General features: G+C 39.2%; 1 protein-coding gene across 23 annotated transcripts in view; it reads left to right on the forward strand.

Annotated features, from left to right (window-relative positions):
- The window catches only part of LOC115225831 (phosphatidylinositol-binding clathrin assembly protein LAP), a 316,618-nt gene that overhangs the window by 153,704 nt on the left and 145,056 nt on the right, over positions 1-17,858 (forward strand). For all 23 annotated transcript variants that reach the window (XR_005004160.1, XM_029796810.2, XM_029796811.2 and 20 more), the window contains 3 exons: positions 3,583-3,633; positions 12,441-12,543; positions 16,193-16,232. Coding sequence is in view for 22 of the 23 variants with exons in the window: in XM_029796810.2 (XP_029652670.1) it covers positions 3,583-3,633; positions 12,441-12,543; positions 16,193-16,232 (194 nt within the window). In the remaining variant the exon portion in view is untranslated. The remainder of the gene's footprint in view (positions 1-3,582; positions 3,634-12,440; positions 12,544-16,192; positions 16,233-17,858) is intronic.

Here is a 17,858-nt window from a genome sequence, read left to right on the forward strand (position 1 = left end):
TATTTCGTCTGCCGCTACGTTCTGAGTTCAAATTCCGCCGAGGTCGACTTTGCCTTTCATCCTTTCGGGGTCGATTAAATAAGTACCAGTTACACACTGGAGTCGGTATAATCTACTTAATCCATTTGTCTGTCCTTGTTTGTCCCCTCTATGTTTAGCCCCCTGTGGGTAGTAAAGAAATAGGTATTTCGTCTGCCGTTACGTTCTGAGTTCAAATTCCGCCGAGGTTGACTTTGCCTTTCATCCTTTCGGGGTCGATAAATTAAGTACCAGTTACGCACTGGAGTCGGTATAATCTACTTAATCCATTTGTCTGTCCTTGTTTGTCCCCTCTATGTTTAGCCCCCTGTGGGTAGTAAAGAAATAGGTATTTCGTCTGTCGTTACGTTCTGAGTTCAAATTCCGCCGAGGTCGACTTTGCCTTTCATCCTTTCGGGGTCGATTAAATAAGTACCAGTTACACACTGGAGTCGGTATAATCTACTTAATCCATTTGTCTGTCCTTGTTTGTCCCCTCTATGTTTAGCCCCCTGTGGGTAGTAAAGAAATAGGTATTTCGTCTGTCGTTACGTTCTGAGTTCAAATTCCGCCGAGGTCGACTTTGCCTTTCATCCTTTCGGGGTCGATTAAATAAGTACCAGTTACACACTGGAGTCGGTATAATCTACTTAATCCATTTGTCTGTCCTTGTTTGTCCCCTCTATGTTTAGCCCCCTGTGGGTAGTAAAGAAATAGGTATTTCGTCTGTCGTTACGTTCTGAGTTCAAATTCCGCCGAGGTCGACTTTGCCTTTCATCCTTTCAGGGTCGATTAAATAAGTACCAGTTACGCACTGGAGTTGGTATAATCGACTTAATCCATTTGTCTGTCCTTGTTTGTCCTCTCTGTGTTTAGCCCCTTGTGGGTAAAAAGAAAAGAGATATCCTGTTAGAGGCTTTGCTTCTTTAAACAAGGTTAACAGCGACAGCTTTGGACTTTGTCGAATTTGTTTTCTACATCTTTTTGGAAGTATGCTATACATGAGAAGACCCGTGACATCTACCTGGGATGTAGCCAGCCCACTTATGCATACCTTTCCTTCTTGGGACACAAAATTCTACTTGTGAAGACCTGTTGAGGCAAGTGAAAATCAAAATCGTCATCGATCAACATCAGTGGAATTTGTAGCTGTGATACCAATGCCGGTGGTACGTAAGAGAACCATCTGAACATGGCCGAAGCCAGCGCCGCCGTGACTGGCCTCCGTGCCGGTGGCACGTAAAAAGCACCATCCGATCGTGGCTGTTGCCAGCCTCGTTTGGTCTCCATGCCAGTGGCATGTAAAAAGCACCATCCGATCGTGGCCGTTTGCCAGCCTCGTCTGGCACATAAAAAGCACCCACTACACTCACGGAGTGGTTGGTGTTAGGAAGGGCACCCAACTGTAGAAACACTGCCAGATCAGACTGGGCCTGGTGCAGCCTTCTGGCTTCTCAGACCCCAGCTGAACCGTCCAACCCATGCTAGCATGGAAAGCGGACGCTAAATGATGTTTTTTATTCTCCAGTCGGTTTTTCTGTTTCTTTTGTATCATTCTGAAGCATTAAAAATAAATAATGGGGTCAATTTATTCGGCTAAACCCTTCAAGACAGTGCCCCAGCATGGGCCCAGTTTGAAGACTGAAACCAGTAACAGATAAAAGATTGGCAACGAGTTTGTCAGATCCAGCCCCAGGTATGAATCTTACTGTGGTCCCATAGTGAACTTAATATAATCTTGAATATAAATTGTGTTCCATATTTCTTTTGCTTTAGACTCGAAATTCCTGTAGAGAGTAATAAAATATCTTTTCCCAAAGGAAATCAGTTCGTTATTTTCATTTTCTTATCAATAACGAACATCCAATTAATATCGTGTGGATTGTAATGAAATTAATGTCCGAGAGATACTAAAGCAAAACAGAAATAAAAATATATAAACCCTACAAAAAAGCCACAAAAAATAAATATAATCTCTTTGTTATGTATGTGTGTGTGTGTGTATATATACTCTTTACTCTTTTACTTGTTTCAGTCATTTGACTGCGGCCATGCTGGAGCACCGCCTTTAGTCGGGCAAATCGACCCCGGGACTTATTCTTTGTAAGCCCAGTACTTATTCTATCGGTCTCTTTTGCCGAACCGCTAAGTGACGGTGATGTAAACACGCCAGCATCGGTTGTCAAGCAACGCTAGGGGGACAAACACAGACACACAAACACACATACATATAAATATATATATATATACATATATACGACAGGCTTCTTTCAGTTTCCGTCTACCAAATCCACTCACAAGGCATTGGTCGGCCCGGGGCTATAGCAGAAGACACTTGCCCAAGATGCCACGTGGTGGGACTGAACCCGGAACCATGTGGTTGGTTAGCTAGCTACTTACCACACAGCCACTCCTGCGCCTATATATATTATATATATATTTATTGAGTCATTCCATAAATAATGGGTTTTTTTAGTCTTTTATTTTTCAGAATTAAGATAAACAAAGTTCTTTTTTAATCTAAAGTATACTCTCCTTCATTTTCTACATTGCTCTGCCATATATCTGGTAGCTTTGTAGGGCCCCTCTTCCAAAATTCACTTGCCAGTGACAAAAAATATTCCTCCGGTACTGTTCTGACCTCGCCTACAGATGGGCAAGTGTCTTCTACTATAGCATCGGGCCGACCAAAATCTTGTGAGTGGATTTGGTAGACGGAAACTGAAAGAAGCCCATCGTATAATTGTCATTATCATTTAGCGTCTGTTTTCCATGCTGCCATGTGTCAGATGTTTTGGCTGGAATTGGTAAGCTGGAGAGCTGTATCAAGCTCCAATCTAGTTTGGTTTGGTTTCTACAGCTGAATGTCCTTACTGCCAACCACTCCAAGAGTTTAGTGGGTGTCTTTTACAGGACACCAGCTCAGGTGTCTTATGTGTGTGTGTGTGTGTGTGTGTGTGTTTATCCCCCACCGCTGTTTGACAGCTGATGTTGGCGTGCTTATGTCCCTGTAACTTAGCGGTTCAGTTACAGATTGATAGAATAAGTACCAGGCTTCAAAAAAATATGGAATAGTGTTCATTTGTGTGACTAAAATTCTTGAACATAGTCTAATGCAGTGCTTTTCAAACTTTTTGCTGGAGCGGAACCCCAAGGAAACATTCCACTGGCTCGAGGAACCCCTGTGCAATAATTTAATAGTCTTATGCACACATATCTGCACAGGACAATTAAAAATTACTGCCGATTTTAGCAGTTTCGTAACTTCTTGCGGAACCCCTGGACTGTACTGGCGGAACCCTGGTTGAAAACCACTGGTCTAATGACTGAAGCCTGTAAAAAATAAAAGATTATTTTCAAAATTAATTGAAATAAAATGCTGTGTAATTAAACAGCAGAAATCTGATAACAAAAAGGTTTAACAATTTCAGGCTTATTTTTAATAATTAACACTGGCATTAATTAGAATATTGTTTTTGTAGTTGCTGACATTAAATTTAAAATTTGTTTTTTTTGTTAATTTCATTTTGAGTAAATTTTCTTTTTGTTTCTTTTTCTTTTCAGCTCCGCAACAGCCTATCCCAGGCTCTCCAGATTTTCATGCAATCAAGCAAGGTAGGTGCTGCCGACATATTTGTTACTGTGATACACAATCCCTATTGATCCTTTTTTTTCTTCTTTCTCTTTTACGATCCCTTTTGATTGAAAACCTACCCCACTTTTTTTTTTTCTCTCCCCAAAAAAGAAAAGCTCTACTTTGTAATCTGTCCCATCTGAGTGCAGCCCTGTGTCGCTAATAAAGAAACATATTTATTATCGGAGATGTACTTGCATAGCAAGTGATTTGATCTGAGATCGTGTGCTGAAACGAAAATAATTGCAGCGTGGAAGGTGTTTGTAAGCCATTTAAGAAACACACAAAAGCCGTTCGATTCACTTCAACATTTAAGTTTAATTTGTCAAAATATTTTCGTTGCTTTGAGACCGCGACCTGTTCACTGACAAAAATCCGTGCTGCCATTATTTTTGTCAGTGAATAGGTCGCGGTCTTAAAGCGACGAAAATATTTTGACAAATTAAACTTAAATGTTGAAGTGAATTGAGCGGCTTTTGTGTGTTTCGTAAATGGCTTACAAACACCTTCCATGCTGCAAATATCTATTATCGTTGTTGTTGTTAAGGCAGTGAGCTGACTGAATTATTAGCCCTCCAGGCAGAATGTTTAGTGGTATTTGGTCTGAGTTCCAATTCCACCGAGGTCAGCTTTACTTTTCATCCTTTTGGGGTCGATGAATTAAGCACCAGTTGAGTACTGGGGTTGATGTAATCAGCTTACTTCTTCCCCAAAATTGCTAGCCTTGTGCCAAAATTTGAAACCATTGTTATTAATATTGTTGTTAAAGCATTGAGCTTGCTGAATAAAAATGGACGAAATGCGACTTAGCATTTCATCCATCTTTTCAACATTGTGAGTTCATATTCCAGTGAGGTCAACTTTGCTGTTTGTTTTTTGGGGGGTGATGAAATAAGTACCAGTTGAGCACTGGGGGCAATGTATTTGACTTGCCTACTCCCTTAAAACAATCCTACTGCATGGCACCTTGGGCAAGTGTCTTCTACTATAGCCTCGGGCCGACCAAGTTAATGTGCAAGTGGCTGAGTACTCCACACACATGCATACTCTTAACATAGTTCTCTGGGAGTTTTAGTGTGATACAGAATGTGACAAAGACGACCCTTTGAAATACCGGTATGACTCATTTTTATCAGCTAAGTGGACTGGAGCAATGTGAAATTACGTGGCTTACTTAAGGACACAGTGTGCTGCCAGCAATTGAACTCATGATCTCATGATTGCAAACTGAATAACCTAACCACTAAGCCATGGCCCCTTCACAGTGTAAGTGTAGGTATCTGTGTGTATAGATGTACACACACATACGCACAGCTGGTATAGTGAAGATGCATGGCTTAGTGGTTAAGTGCCTTGCAATCATAAGATTGTGTGTTTGTTTTCTGGGCCAACTGACACAGTGTGTCCTTGGGCCAGTTACTGTGTTTTTATTCTGCTCATTCTGAAAACAATGTTGGCATAGCTCCACTCTCTCCCTCTCTCAATAACCAATTTCAGTCAATCCATCTAACCCATGCCAGCATGGAAAAAAAAAACAAAAAAAAAGACAGATGCTATATGATGATGATGATGATGGTACTTGCTACTTGGTCTTGTATGTCTATGATAGCTATGCTCCATTTATGCTTGGCTGGTTTATCCACTAATGATTAAACACAGAGAGCTGCTTTAATCGCTAATCCTGTGGATTCTTTTGATACTAGAAAAGGATTAGTTAATAGAAGATAAAGAAAAATAACATTTCTGGAATGTCTGAAGAAAAATACCATTCTCCATTTCATGAATTAATCTATATTTTTGCTCAAGAACAGGAAACTTTTACAATCAATTTCCTTTTGAATAGAAACCAATAAATAAATACATAAAAAATACAAAAAAAAAACAAACTATATACTAATCATCCCAGAAAGAGAACCAGAGATAAAATGGTAAGCAGCGTATTTTGGGGCGTGTTTTCTTCAAGAGTTAAGAAATGGCATAGTTATTTCACAATAATTAGTTGGAAGCTAAAATTGTCTGTTATTTATATGGAGTTGTTGTTGTGGTAGTAGTTGTTGTTTGTTTGGTAGAATCTGATTTCAATAATGTTAGATTGTGTAGAAATCTAAGATTATAGATTATCCATTCATAAACTATTATTTTTTATGTTTTTTTAATAGTCAAAAGTCTTGATTCACGGTTTGCAAAGACTTACTGCAGTATGATACAAGGATAAGAGTAACTGTATTGATAATCTTTGGTTTGTAGTATTAATACACCACAGATGTGTCGTGTTAGAATGCTAACTATATATAGATATAAAAATGTATAAATTTTAAAATATATTTTTCAAATCAAAATCGAAATCGATCAGCATCAATGGAAATTGTAGCTGTGATACTGTAAGAGAATCATCCGAACGTGGCTGTTGCCAGCGCTGCCCTGACTGGCCTTCATGCCGGTGGCACGTAAAAAGCACCATCTGATTGTGGCCGTTGGCAGCCTCGTCTGGCCCCCGTGCTGGTGGCACGTAAAAAGCAGCATCCGATCGTGGCCATTTGCCAGCCTCGTCTGGCACCTGTGCCAGTGACCCGTAAAAAGCACCCACTACACTCATGGAGTTGTTGGCGTTAGGAAGGGCATGGAGTTGTTGGCGTTAGGAAGGGCATCCAGCTGTAGAAACACTTCTAGATCAGACTGGGCCTGGCGCAGCCTTCTGGCTTCCCAGACCCCCCAGTTGAACCGTCCAACCCATGCTAGCATGGAAAACGGACGTTAAACGATGATGATGATGAAAGCCAAAACAGTGCAAGTTATAAAAAATTAATAACACAAGTCGATAGTTAGTGCTATTACTTGGTATTTCAATATTTCGGGCTTACAAACCCTTCAAGAAATGTACAGAAAAAAAGGGTGTTGATATCTTCAGAGGGATTAATAAGGTTTTAGTAATCCAGGTGAAATACTTTGTCAATGAATTGATCAATTGATAAGATTGTATCATGAATCCACCCAAATGCATATCTAAAATAACTGTAAACCTTTAATAGATAAATATATATAATTGACTATTATATATATTCTGAAACCCCTTTCAGTCACGACACTGACCATGGGATTGCACCTAGAAAGTTACCCTCCCAGGCACAAGTCCGGGCAAGGTGGTTTATGGAAGACCAGCAGTCGCCCATGCATACAGCCTCCTCTCTCCATGGGAAAGGCAAAGGGGCCGATACACCTTGGCACCTGTGACGTCGCAGCTCATTTCTACAGCTGAGTGAACTGGAGCAACATGAAATAAAGTGTCTTGCTCAAGAACACAACACGCAGCCTGGTCCAGGATTCGAGCTCACAACCTCACGATTGTAAGCTCAACACTCTAACCACTGAGCCAAGCACCTATATATATATATATATATATATATATCTTCAGCATAATACTTACTTTTCTATTCTTACATGGGTCAGTTTGAGGCAAAATTTCTGATTGGATACTCTTTCTGTTACCAACACTGAGCTGTTTCCAGGCAATATTACCCCATGACCAATAATAATAATAATTGTGGTTTCAAATTTTGGTTCATGGGCAGCAAATTCGGGGTATGCAGAAAGTCAATTGCACCGACCCTAGTACTCAACTGGTACTTATTTTATCGACTTGCAAAAGGGTTAAGCTGACATTTGAAATATATTAACAGGAAATTTTGATGGATGGTTTTAATTAAGATTCACTTTAACCCTTTAGTTGCCATATTTCTGTTGAAATACACTGCCATTGTTTGATTAATTTTGAAAATGAGGAATTTAGTGAAATAGTTGTCATTATTAACCCTTTCGTTACCATATCTATTTTGAGATGCTCTGTGTCTCTTTCAATTAATTTTAAATATAACAAAGAATTTAGTAAAATAACTTAGTTATCATTAAACTAGTGTTAGGAACATAAATTGTTACTAAGGTTTGGTGGAAGATTTTAATGAAAAACTTATGAAAACAAGATATTTGTTCTCAGAGCCAGAGGTGGTTTCAGTTGGGTTGGTATCAAAAGGGTTAAATATAACAAAGAATTTAGTAAAATAACTTAGTTATCATTAAACTAGTGTTAGGAACATAAATTGTGACTAAGGTTTGGTGGAAGATTTTAATTTGAAACTTATGAAAACAAGACATTTGTATTACAGAGCCAGAGCCGGTTTCTGCCGAGTTGGTATCAAAAGGGTTAACCATAACAAAGAATTTAGTAAAATAACTTAGTTATCATTCAGCTAGTGTTAGGAATATAAATTGTGACTAAGGTTTGGTAGAAGATTTTAATTCAGAACTTATGAAAATAAGACATTTGTACTACAGAGCCAGGGCCGGTTTCAGCCAGGTTGATAACGAAAGGGTTAAATATAACAAAGAATTTAGTAAAAATAATTTAGTTATCATTCAGCTTGTATTAGGAACATAAATTGTGACTAAAGTTTGGTGGAAGATTTTAATTTGAAACATGAAAACAAGACATTTGTAGTACAGAGCCAGAGACAGTTTCAGTCGGGTTGGTATCAAAAGGGTTAAATATAACAAAGAATTTAGTAAAAATAATTTAGTTATCATTCAGCTAGTGTTAGGAACATAAATTGTGACTCAGGTTTGGTGGAAGATTTTAATTTAGAAATTATGAAAACAAGACATTTGTACTACAGAGCCAGAGGTAGTTTCAGCCGGGTTGGTATCGAAAGGGTTGTAAGTGATGTTTGGAATATAAATTAACCTGAAATTTAATGGATCACTTTGAACTAAGAAGTTTGTGTTGTTGAACCAGTAGAGTTGGGGGTCTCAGGGCAGGCTGGTATTGAAAGGTTTAAACAGCAACGGCATGAACCACAACAATAACAGTAGCAGTAGTATTACTCTCCACCAGGCTGTCTTATTGACCATCAGCTGACCACCATCTCTCAGTGGAGCAGAATCCAAGGTACTGCTGTGGCTGCTGGAAAAACCATCCACAATAAACTCTAATAATAGTGTAAGGTTTTATCTAAGCCACCACATCCAGCTGGCCAGCTGACTGGTGAACAGTGAAATGGGTGGCAGGCAAAGTAAAGAAAACTGAATTGTGTATGTGTGTGTCCGTGTGTCCGTAGGAAGAGCAGACTCTCCTACAAGTCACCTTGAAGAACATTGTAGAAGGAAGGGAGTGGAAGTAGAAGTGAAGGTGGAGTGCTCACTCACCTTGGTGTGGACGAATGAATGAATGAATGAGTGAACTCTATAATTATATTGACTATATTGAGTGCTTGTATTCTCTTCCTTTCTTGATCCAGTCACCCCCACATGTGGCTGTGTATGTATGTATGTGTGTGTGTATGTATATATATATATATTGTTTGTCTGTCTTTTTCTCTCTGTATATTCATCATCATCATCATCATCGTTGTATGTATGTATATATATGTATATGTATGTATATATATATGGTATATGTATGTATTTATATGTATGTATATATATGGTAAATGTATGTATATATATATATATATATATATATATATATATTTTGCTTGTCTGTGTTTCTCTCTCTCTCTCTCTCTCTCTCTCTCTATATATATATATATATATATATATATATATATATGCATTTCTGTGTATATGTATCTATATGTGTGTTTGTGTGTGTGTATGTATGTGTGTGTATGTATGTGAATTAGTGTGCATTTAGATGTATGTATATATGCATGTGTGTATAGGCTGCCCAAAAGTAATTGATAATATCCAACTACCTAGGTGACTTGATTAGCAGCAGCAGAAAGTGTTCAGAAAATAAAATAGCTATCCACACACACACATACACAATTATAGGCACTGATGTAGCTGTGTGATAAAAAGTTTGTTTCCCAACCACATGGTTCTGGGTTCAGTCCCACTGCGTGGTACCTTGGGCAGGTGTCTTCCACTAGTAACCTAAGCTGACCAAAGCCTTATGAGTGGATTTGGTGGGTAAAAACTGAGAGAACCTGTTGTGCATGTGTATCTGTGTTTGTGTTGGTTCGTTTACATCCCTATAACTTAGTGGTTTAGCAAAAAAGGGACTGATTGAATAAATGCCAGACTTTGAAAAAAATTAAGTACTTGTGTCAGTTTTTTTACTAAAACCTTCAAGGCAATGCCCAGGAAGGCTGCCGTCCAATAACTGAAGCAAGTAACTGATCAAAGATATATTGCTGTTATTAATTGAGAGTATGGGACTTGATTGTCCCCTCCCAATCTCTCCTACTGATTGGCAAAACCTCTACAAATCTGCTAACTTGATGATATATAAGCATATACATATACATGTATACATACATGTGTGTGCATGTACGTACACACACACACATGTTGAGCTAAGTAAAATCACGATCATTCACACACACAGGCATGTCCTTTACAGTCAGACCCCTATCTACACATCTTTGTCCTACTGCTTAGCCAAATATCTCCTCTGGTGACCCCCATGGGTCCTGATGTCACATAAAAAAAAAAAAGAGGAAGCACCCGTGCTGGTGTTACTTAAAATGCACCCAGTACACTCTGTAAAGTAGTTGGTGCTAGGAAGGGCATCCAGCTGTAGAAACCTTGCCAAGACAGATGACTGGAACTTGGTGCAGCCCTTATGGTTTTCAGCTCCTGTGAAACTGTCCAAAATTATATATATATATATAGAGAGAGAGAGATAGATAGATAGATATATAGTAATGCCCTTAATATGTTTAAGGGGAATAATTGATGGATTTTTCCCTTATGTGGTTTTTCACGCTAACTACTTAATAAATTCTTATAAAGATTTTATCCTATTTTTCAATTATATCTATCTATCTATCTATCTATCTATATCTATATATATATGTATATAAGGTGGGCTGGCAGAATCGTTAGTATGCTGGGAGAAATGCTTAGTAACATTCGTCTGCTGCTATGTTCTGAGTTCAAATTCCACCGAGGTTGACTTTGCCTTTCATCCTTTATAAATTAAATACTAGTTGTGTACTGGGGTCAATGTCATTAACTTCCCACTGCAAATTCAGGCCTTGTGCCTATAGTAGATAAGATTAGTATATATATAGAGATCATCATCATCATCATCATTTAACGTCTGCTTTCCATGCTAGCATGGGTTGGATGATTTGACTGAAGACTGGCGAATCAGATGGCTGCACCAGGCTCCATTCTTGATCTGGCAGTGTTTCTACAGCTGGATGCCCTTCCTGACACCAACCACTCCGAAAGTGTAGTGGATGCTTTTACGTGCCACCGGCATGAGGGCCAGTCAGGCGGTACTGGCAACGGGCATGAAAAAATCGTGTTTTTTTTTACCTGTCACCTGCATACCGGCACAAGTGCCAGTAAAGCGATGCTGGTAACAATCGCGCTTGAATGGTGCTTTTTATGTGCCACCGGCACGAACGCCAGTTAGCCGCCCTGGCAACAATCACGCTCGGATGGTGCTCTTAGTGCTCCACTAGCACGGATGTCAGTCATCGAATTTGATATATATATATATTATAATATATTCACACACACATACATATATATATATTATAATCAATTGGATACACTTTGTTTTGTAAGATTATTATAATTCTGTTAGACTGTCACCAGTCTTTAGTAAAAGTGAAAGTAACTGGAGCAGAGAGTGTATTATAGATATTATTATGAGATAGAGTTAACTCATGCAATTGTCTGAGATATTTGCAAATCTGTACAGAAACACACACATATGTACAGGCTTCTGTGTATAAAAAGCACCATCCGTACGTGGCCATTGCCAGCCTCCCCTGGCACGTAAAAAGCACCATCCGTATGTGGCCGATGCCAACCTACCCTGGCACGTAAAAAGCACCATCCGTATGTGGCCGATGCCAGCCTACCCTGGCATGTAAAAAGCACCATCTGTACGTGGCCAATGCTAGCGCCGCCTGACTGGCTTCTGTGTCGATGGCACGTAAAAACCACCAACTGATCGTGGCCGTTGCCAGCCTACCCTAGCACCTGTGCTGGTGGGATGTAAAAAGCACCATCAGTACGTGGCCGATACCAGCGCCACCTTGACTGGCTTCTGTGTCGGTGGCACGTAAAAACCACCAACCGATCTTGGCTGTTGCCAGCCTCCCCTGGCACCTGTGCCGGTGGCACGTAAAAAGCACCCACTACTCTCACGGAGTGGTTGGTGTTTGGAAGGGCATCCAGCTGTAGAAACCTTGAAGATTGCACTTGGAGTCTCAAGAACTAAACCAATTTTTAAAGACAAAATTATCAGTAACTTTGCATTTCACAGTAATATTATAAAAGCGAAAGCTTATGTATTTAAAAATGATCAGACTGGAGCCTGGTGCAGCCTCCTGGTTTTCCAGACCCCAGTTGAACCGTCCAACTCATGCTAGCATGGAAAGCGGACGTTAAATGATGATGATGATGATATATATATAACTTGATACATACATACGTGCACATCTATCTACTCATATACACATTTTATTTATTTATTTTATTTTCTATTTTATCTAGTTTCAGCTCATGAGCTGTGGCCATGCTGGGGCACCGCCATACACACATTCATTATACACTTTCAGATTTCATGTATTATGCATTGAATGTTACATAGCATACTTTTACTAATCAGTTGTATTTTTTCTTTCAGAAATGTTAATCCAAAAAAGCATTGCTCTTCTATTGACGTAGCTGTATTTCTGTTGCTTTTGTGAGAAAACACGTAGAAACCGAATATTATTATTATTATTATTATTATTATCACTGTTAACAAAGATTTATTTTATTTTATTTCCAGGCTATGACATGTCAACTTTCATTAGAAGATATGCCAAATATTTGAACGAAAAAGCCATTTCTTACAGATTAATGGCATTCGACTTCTGTAAAATAAAGAGAGGGTATGGAATATCTATATCTATCTATCTATATATATATATATATATATATATTATTCTGTCTGTCAATTCATCCATCTATCTATGTGTTTGTCTGTCCATTTCTCCCTCTCTCTCTCTCTTTCTTCATAACTATATGCATGTTATTCTGTGAGTAGAGCATATATGTAATAAATGCAGTGTTTTAGTATTGTTATTTATGTGTGTTAGTATAGTTGTTTTATCGATAATATGTGAATGTAATGTATAATGCAGATATGTAATATGCGTAGTGCTTTTAACATATATATATATATATACACACATGCACAAAGAGTGAAGTTTATATATGTATATAAATATGTTTTACCAATGTGTACGTGCTATATACAATGCATATATGTGTAATATGCAAAGTGCTTTGACCATATTCTCTCTCTCTCTCTCTCTCTCTCTCTCTCTCTCTCTCTCTCTCTCTCTCTCTCTATATATATATATATATATATATATATATTATATATATATATATGTATCAAATGAAATAAATGAAAAACAGGACACAAAGGATGTTGCGGTACATATGTTTCGAGCTTTATAGAACACCTTATTCTTGCATCAGTGCATAATGTATTCACCCTGAATTTATATATATGTATATATATATATATATATGTGTGTGTGTGTGTGTGTGTGTAAATATATGTATGTGAATATCTAATATATACGTATGTATATAAACTTCACCTTTCTCAGTGGTCTTCAGGGTCCATATGACACTTGGAGGTCTATATAAAATTGCATCATTAAAGTTTGAGCAATAGATTGGTTATGCATCTACAAGACACACTGTGCACTTCATCCATGCAGGGCTTAGCAACTGTCTCCAGCGCCTCAACATGTCTAGCAGCATTAGTTCTAAGACCTGTAGAAAGATATGAAATGGCATGACATGACCTTCATTATTTTCACTCCTACAACCATCGCAATTGCCAGAAACTTAGTGTGCATCACTCTGGGGGACATTAGAAGGATCTGTACTTAACCATCTGTCATTTCTCCAGTTAGACATCTTGTATTGGTTGAAAATTTTCTCATCAGAGAAGAACTAAAGTATACCATATTTATGAGGGGTTTTGACTTAAGGTAACCTTGGCATGAATCAAAAAGTTTTCTGATGTCTTTGTGGCATCTTGGGCAAGTGTCTTCTGCTATAGCCCCGGGCCGACCAATGCCTTGTGAGTGGATTTGGTAGACAGAAACTGAAAGAAGCCTATCGTATATATATATATATATATATATAATATATATATATATATATATATATGTGTGGTGTGTATGTGTGTCTGTGTTTGTCTCCCTAGCATTGCTTGACAACCGATGCTGGTGTGTTTACGTCCCCGTCACTTAGCGGTTCAGCAAAGAGACCGATAGAATAAGTACTGGGCTTACAAAAGAATAAGTTCCAGGGTCGATTTGCTCGACTAAAGGCGGTGCTCCAGCATGGCCGCAGTCAAATGACTGAAACATGTAAAAGAGTAAAGAGAGAGTAGACATGAATTGGCTACTCATTAGTTCATAAGATTTGAGTATCCTTATGTGCCGAGTACTTCTGGTTCGCTCCAGCACCTGAGCCTTTTTTGTGGTTGTCCTCAATGGTTTTCCAGGGTTACCACTGCTAATGTTTTGAACCTTTTGATTGAATTGGTTTCCTTATAGTGTCGGAACATTCAGAATGTAATTTTCCCCTCTGTGATTCAGTTGAAATGTTCTCATCAGAGGCTTCCAATACCATCCAAGCTTTGTGTACAAAAGATCTTGCAACATTTAGAAAATTGGTAATTTCTAAAAATACTGTGTTCTGTTAAGTTAGTAAACTTAATTTTTTGGCTCAAAAAGCAAAAAGCAAGGCCATGTAGGGGGACATGGAGTTATGTACAGGGAGGGTATTCATGCAAAGAGTTCAGGCCATTTCAAGTCTCTCTTGACCAGAAATGGACTGAACTCTTTGCATGAACACCCACCCTGTACATAACTCCATGTCCCCCTACATGGCCTTGCTTTTTGCTTTTTGAGCCAAAAAATTAACTTAACTAAACTTAACAGAACATATAGCCACAATCACTGCATGCCTTTTCATTTCTTGTGTTAGTGCTTTATCTGCCACAAAGAAGGGATCTGAAAGAAATAACAAAAAAACAACTTTTAATTGGTTTGAGGAGAGTAATATACTGAGAAATAAGTGTTCTTAAATGCTCCTTGCACCCTGTATATATAAATAAAAGGACTTGAAGGCCATGGTTGGAATGACCTAGAACTAAACAACAGCAACTGCCTTGAGCTTGTGGTAGCTCCCCGTTACCTAGGTGACCTCGTTAGTGCTCAAATTAGTTTCTGTTACCTTGATGACCTAACTAGTGTTAGAAGTAGTTTCTGTTACCTAGGTGACTTAACTAGTTTTGTAGGTAGTTGTAGTGATTTTATAGCAATAAGCAGAAATGGTACAGACAGGTGTTTGGCTGGTGTAGGCATCAAAGGGCTTGTGTCTCCCATTTAAATTGTGGACCGCAAAGCAGGTGTGTCTAGGACAGCGGAGAGAAATGTTCTGCTGTGTGTGCAACATGAACTTGCACACCCACTGTTTAATATATAAATGTGTGTGCGTTTATGTATTTGTGTACGTGTATACATGTATATATAAATGTGTGTATGTATGGAGGCGCAATGGCCCAGTGGTTAGGGCAGTGGACTCGCGGTCATAGGATCACGGTTTTGATTCCCAGACCGGGTGCTGTGAGTGTTTATTGAGTGAAAACACCTAAAAGCTCCACGAGGCTCCGGCAGGGGATGGTGGTGATCCCTGCTGTACTCTTTCACCACAACTTTCTCTCTCTTACTTCCTGTTTCTGTTGTACCTGTATTTCAAGGGGCCGGCCTTGTCACTCTCTGTGTCACACTGAATATCCTCGAGAACTACGTTAAAGGTGCACGTGTCTGTGGAGTGCTCAGCCACTTACACGTTAATTTCACGAGCAGGCTGTTCCGTTGATTCGGATCAACCGGAACCCTCATCGTCATAACCGACGGAGTGCTTCCATAGTGTATGTATATGTGTGTGTATGTGTGTGTATACAGATTTTTTTTTTTCGTGGTTGGCTGATCAAAGATAGAACAGACATGTAACTGTAAAATCAATGACTCTTTTCGTTTCCGCTCTTGTTATGCTTTGGTCATTGGACTGTGGCCGTACTGCACCAAACTTATGGGACATAAACACAGAGACGCCATTCTGTTTTATCTCCCCCCAACTGTTGTCGAACCCAAAGACGGACATGTACAAGTGTGTGCACACATGCATGCATGTATAACATGTATTTGTATGTATGTATGTATACATGGTCTGATCAATAAGTATCCGAAGTGTTGCCATAGTAATGATGCTAAGTCACGCAGAGTGAAACCGGTTGGCACAGATTGACCTTAAATTCTGCTGTACTTGTTAATATCCCATGACGGAGCTGACCAATGGCCAAAAGCGTTATCGCTGTGGTGATTTCTGTCATAGTAGTTGTGGTAGGGTGGGCATGGATGGAAACACAGCTTGGTGTTTTGGAGATGTAGAAACTGTCATCATTCTAAAATTTGTTATATCTTTTCTCTTCTCTTCTTTTTACAGAAAAGATGACGGAACGTTAAGAACAATGAATGCAGAAAAGGTAAGATTCGGTTCAGTAGTTTTGTACTCTCTCTCCATCTTTCTCTTTGATGTCTCTCTCCCTATTGCTTTCTCTCTATCTCTCTTTCTTCTCTCTCTCTCTCCATCTTTTTCTCTGATGTCTCTCTCCTTCTCGCTTCCTCTATATCTCTCTTCCTTCTCTCTCTCTCTCTTTCTGTCACTCATCATCATCATCATTTAGCGTCCACACTCCATGCTGGCATGGGTTGAACAGTTCAACTGGGGTCTGGGAAGCCAGAAGGCTGCCCCAGGCTCCAGTCTGATCTGGCAGTGTTTCTACTTTTTTTCTTTCATCTTTTATTTGTTTCAGTCTAATGACTGCGACCATGCTGGGGCACCACCTTGAAGAACTTTTTAAGTTGAATGAATTGACCCCAGCGCTTTTTTTTAAGCCTTATACTTATATTCCATCAGTCTCTTTTGCTGAACTGCTAAGTTATGGGGACATAAACACACCAACAATGGTTGTCAAGTACGACACACACACACACACACATACACACGACAGGCTTCTTGCAGTTTCTATCTAACAAATCCACCACAAGGTTTTGGTTGGAATCGAACCCAGAACTATGTGGTTGGGATGCAAATTTATTATTATTTAACAAGAATAGTATCTTTCCCCATAAATAAGTTTTCACTTAGCAACATATTTTTTACAATAAGAAAAGAAAAAATACATTAAAAGTATAAAAGATCGAATTATTGAGAAGAAAAAGTGGCTGTGTGGTAAGTAGCTTGCTAACCAACCATATGGTTCCGGGTTCAGTCCCACTGCGTGGCATCTTGGGCAAGTGTCTTCTACTATAGCCTTGGGCTGACCAATGCCTTGTGAGTGGATTTGGTAGACGGAAACTGAAAGAAGCCTGTCGTATATATCTATATATATAAAACTGTAGTTGTGTGAGTGTCTGTCCCCTTCGATTTAGATTCCTAACTACTCCCACATTTTGCGGTGCAGTTTAACCAAATTCGGGTATCTTATAGTCGTGATTCATATCGAGCCCGTCTGAGTATTAGCGCGCGTCTACGATGAGTCTACGATTGTAAAAATAATTTAACATAATTTTTTATTCCATTTTAATGCATAATTTTTCGTGTGTCGATGGCGGCGGAGTTGGCGTCCACGCTCACAGCTACACCTGTTTGCTTCTCCCCCTTCCTTCCTCCCTCGTGAAGCTGTGGGGAAGGGAGTGTAAGGAAATCAACGTCGTAAAGCGTTGTCAAGGAGACCAGCGTTCTTTTAGAACAACGACTTCATGGCTTGAAGACACCAAAACAGCAATGGCTAAGAAAGCCCGAATTGGCATCTATAAGGGAAGTAACTCTCTAAAAATGCTTATATAGTTATTTCCCTTACAAACCCGAGCAACGCCGGGCGATACTGCTAGTATATATATATATAATGTGTGTGTATATGTTTGTGTGTCTGTGTTTGTCCCCCTAGCATTGCTTGACAACCGATGCTGGTGTGTTTATGTCCCCATCACTTAGCGGTTCGGCAAAAGAGACCGATAGAATAAGTCCCGGGGTCGATTTGCTCGACTAAAGGCGGTGCTCCAGCATGGCCGCAGTCAAAATGACTGAAACAAGTAAAAGAGTAAAA

Source organism: Octopus sinensis, linkage group LG28 (genome assembly GCF_006345805.1).
Source record: "Octopus sinensis linkage group LG28, ASM634580v1, whole genome shotgun sequence".
NCBI classification, from domain to species: domain Eukaryota; kingdom Metazoa; phylum Mollusca; class Cephalopoda; order Octopoda; family Octopodidae; genus Octopus; species Octopus sinensis.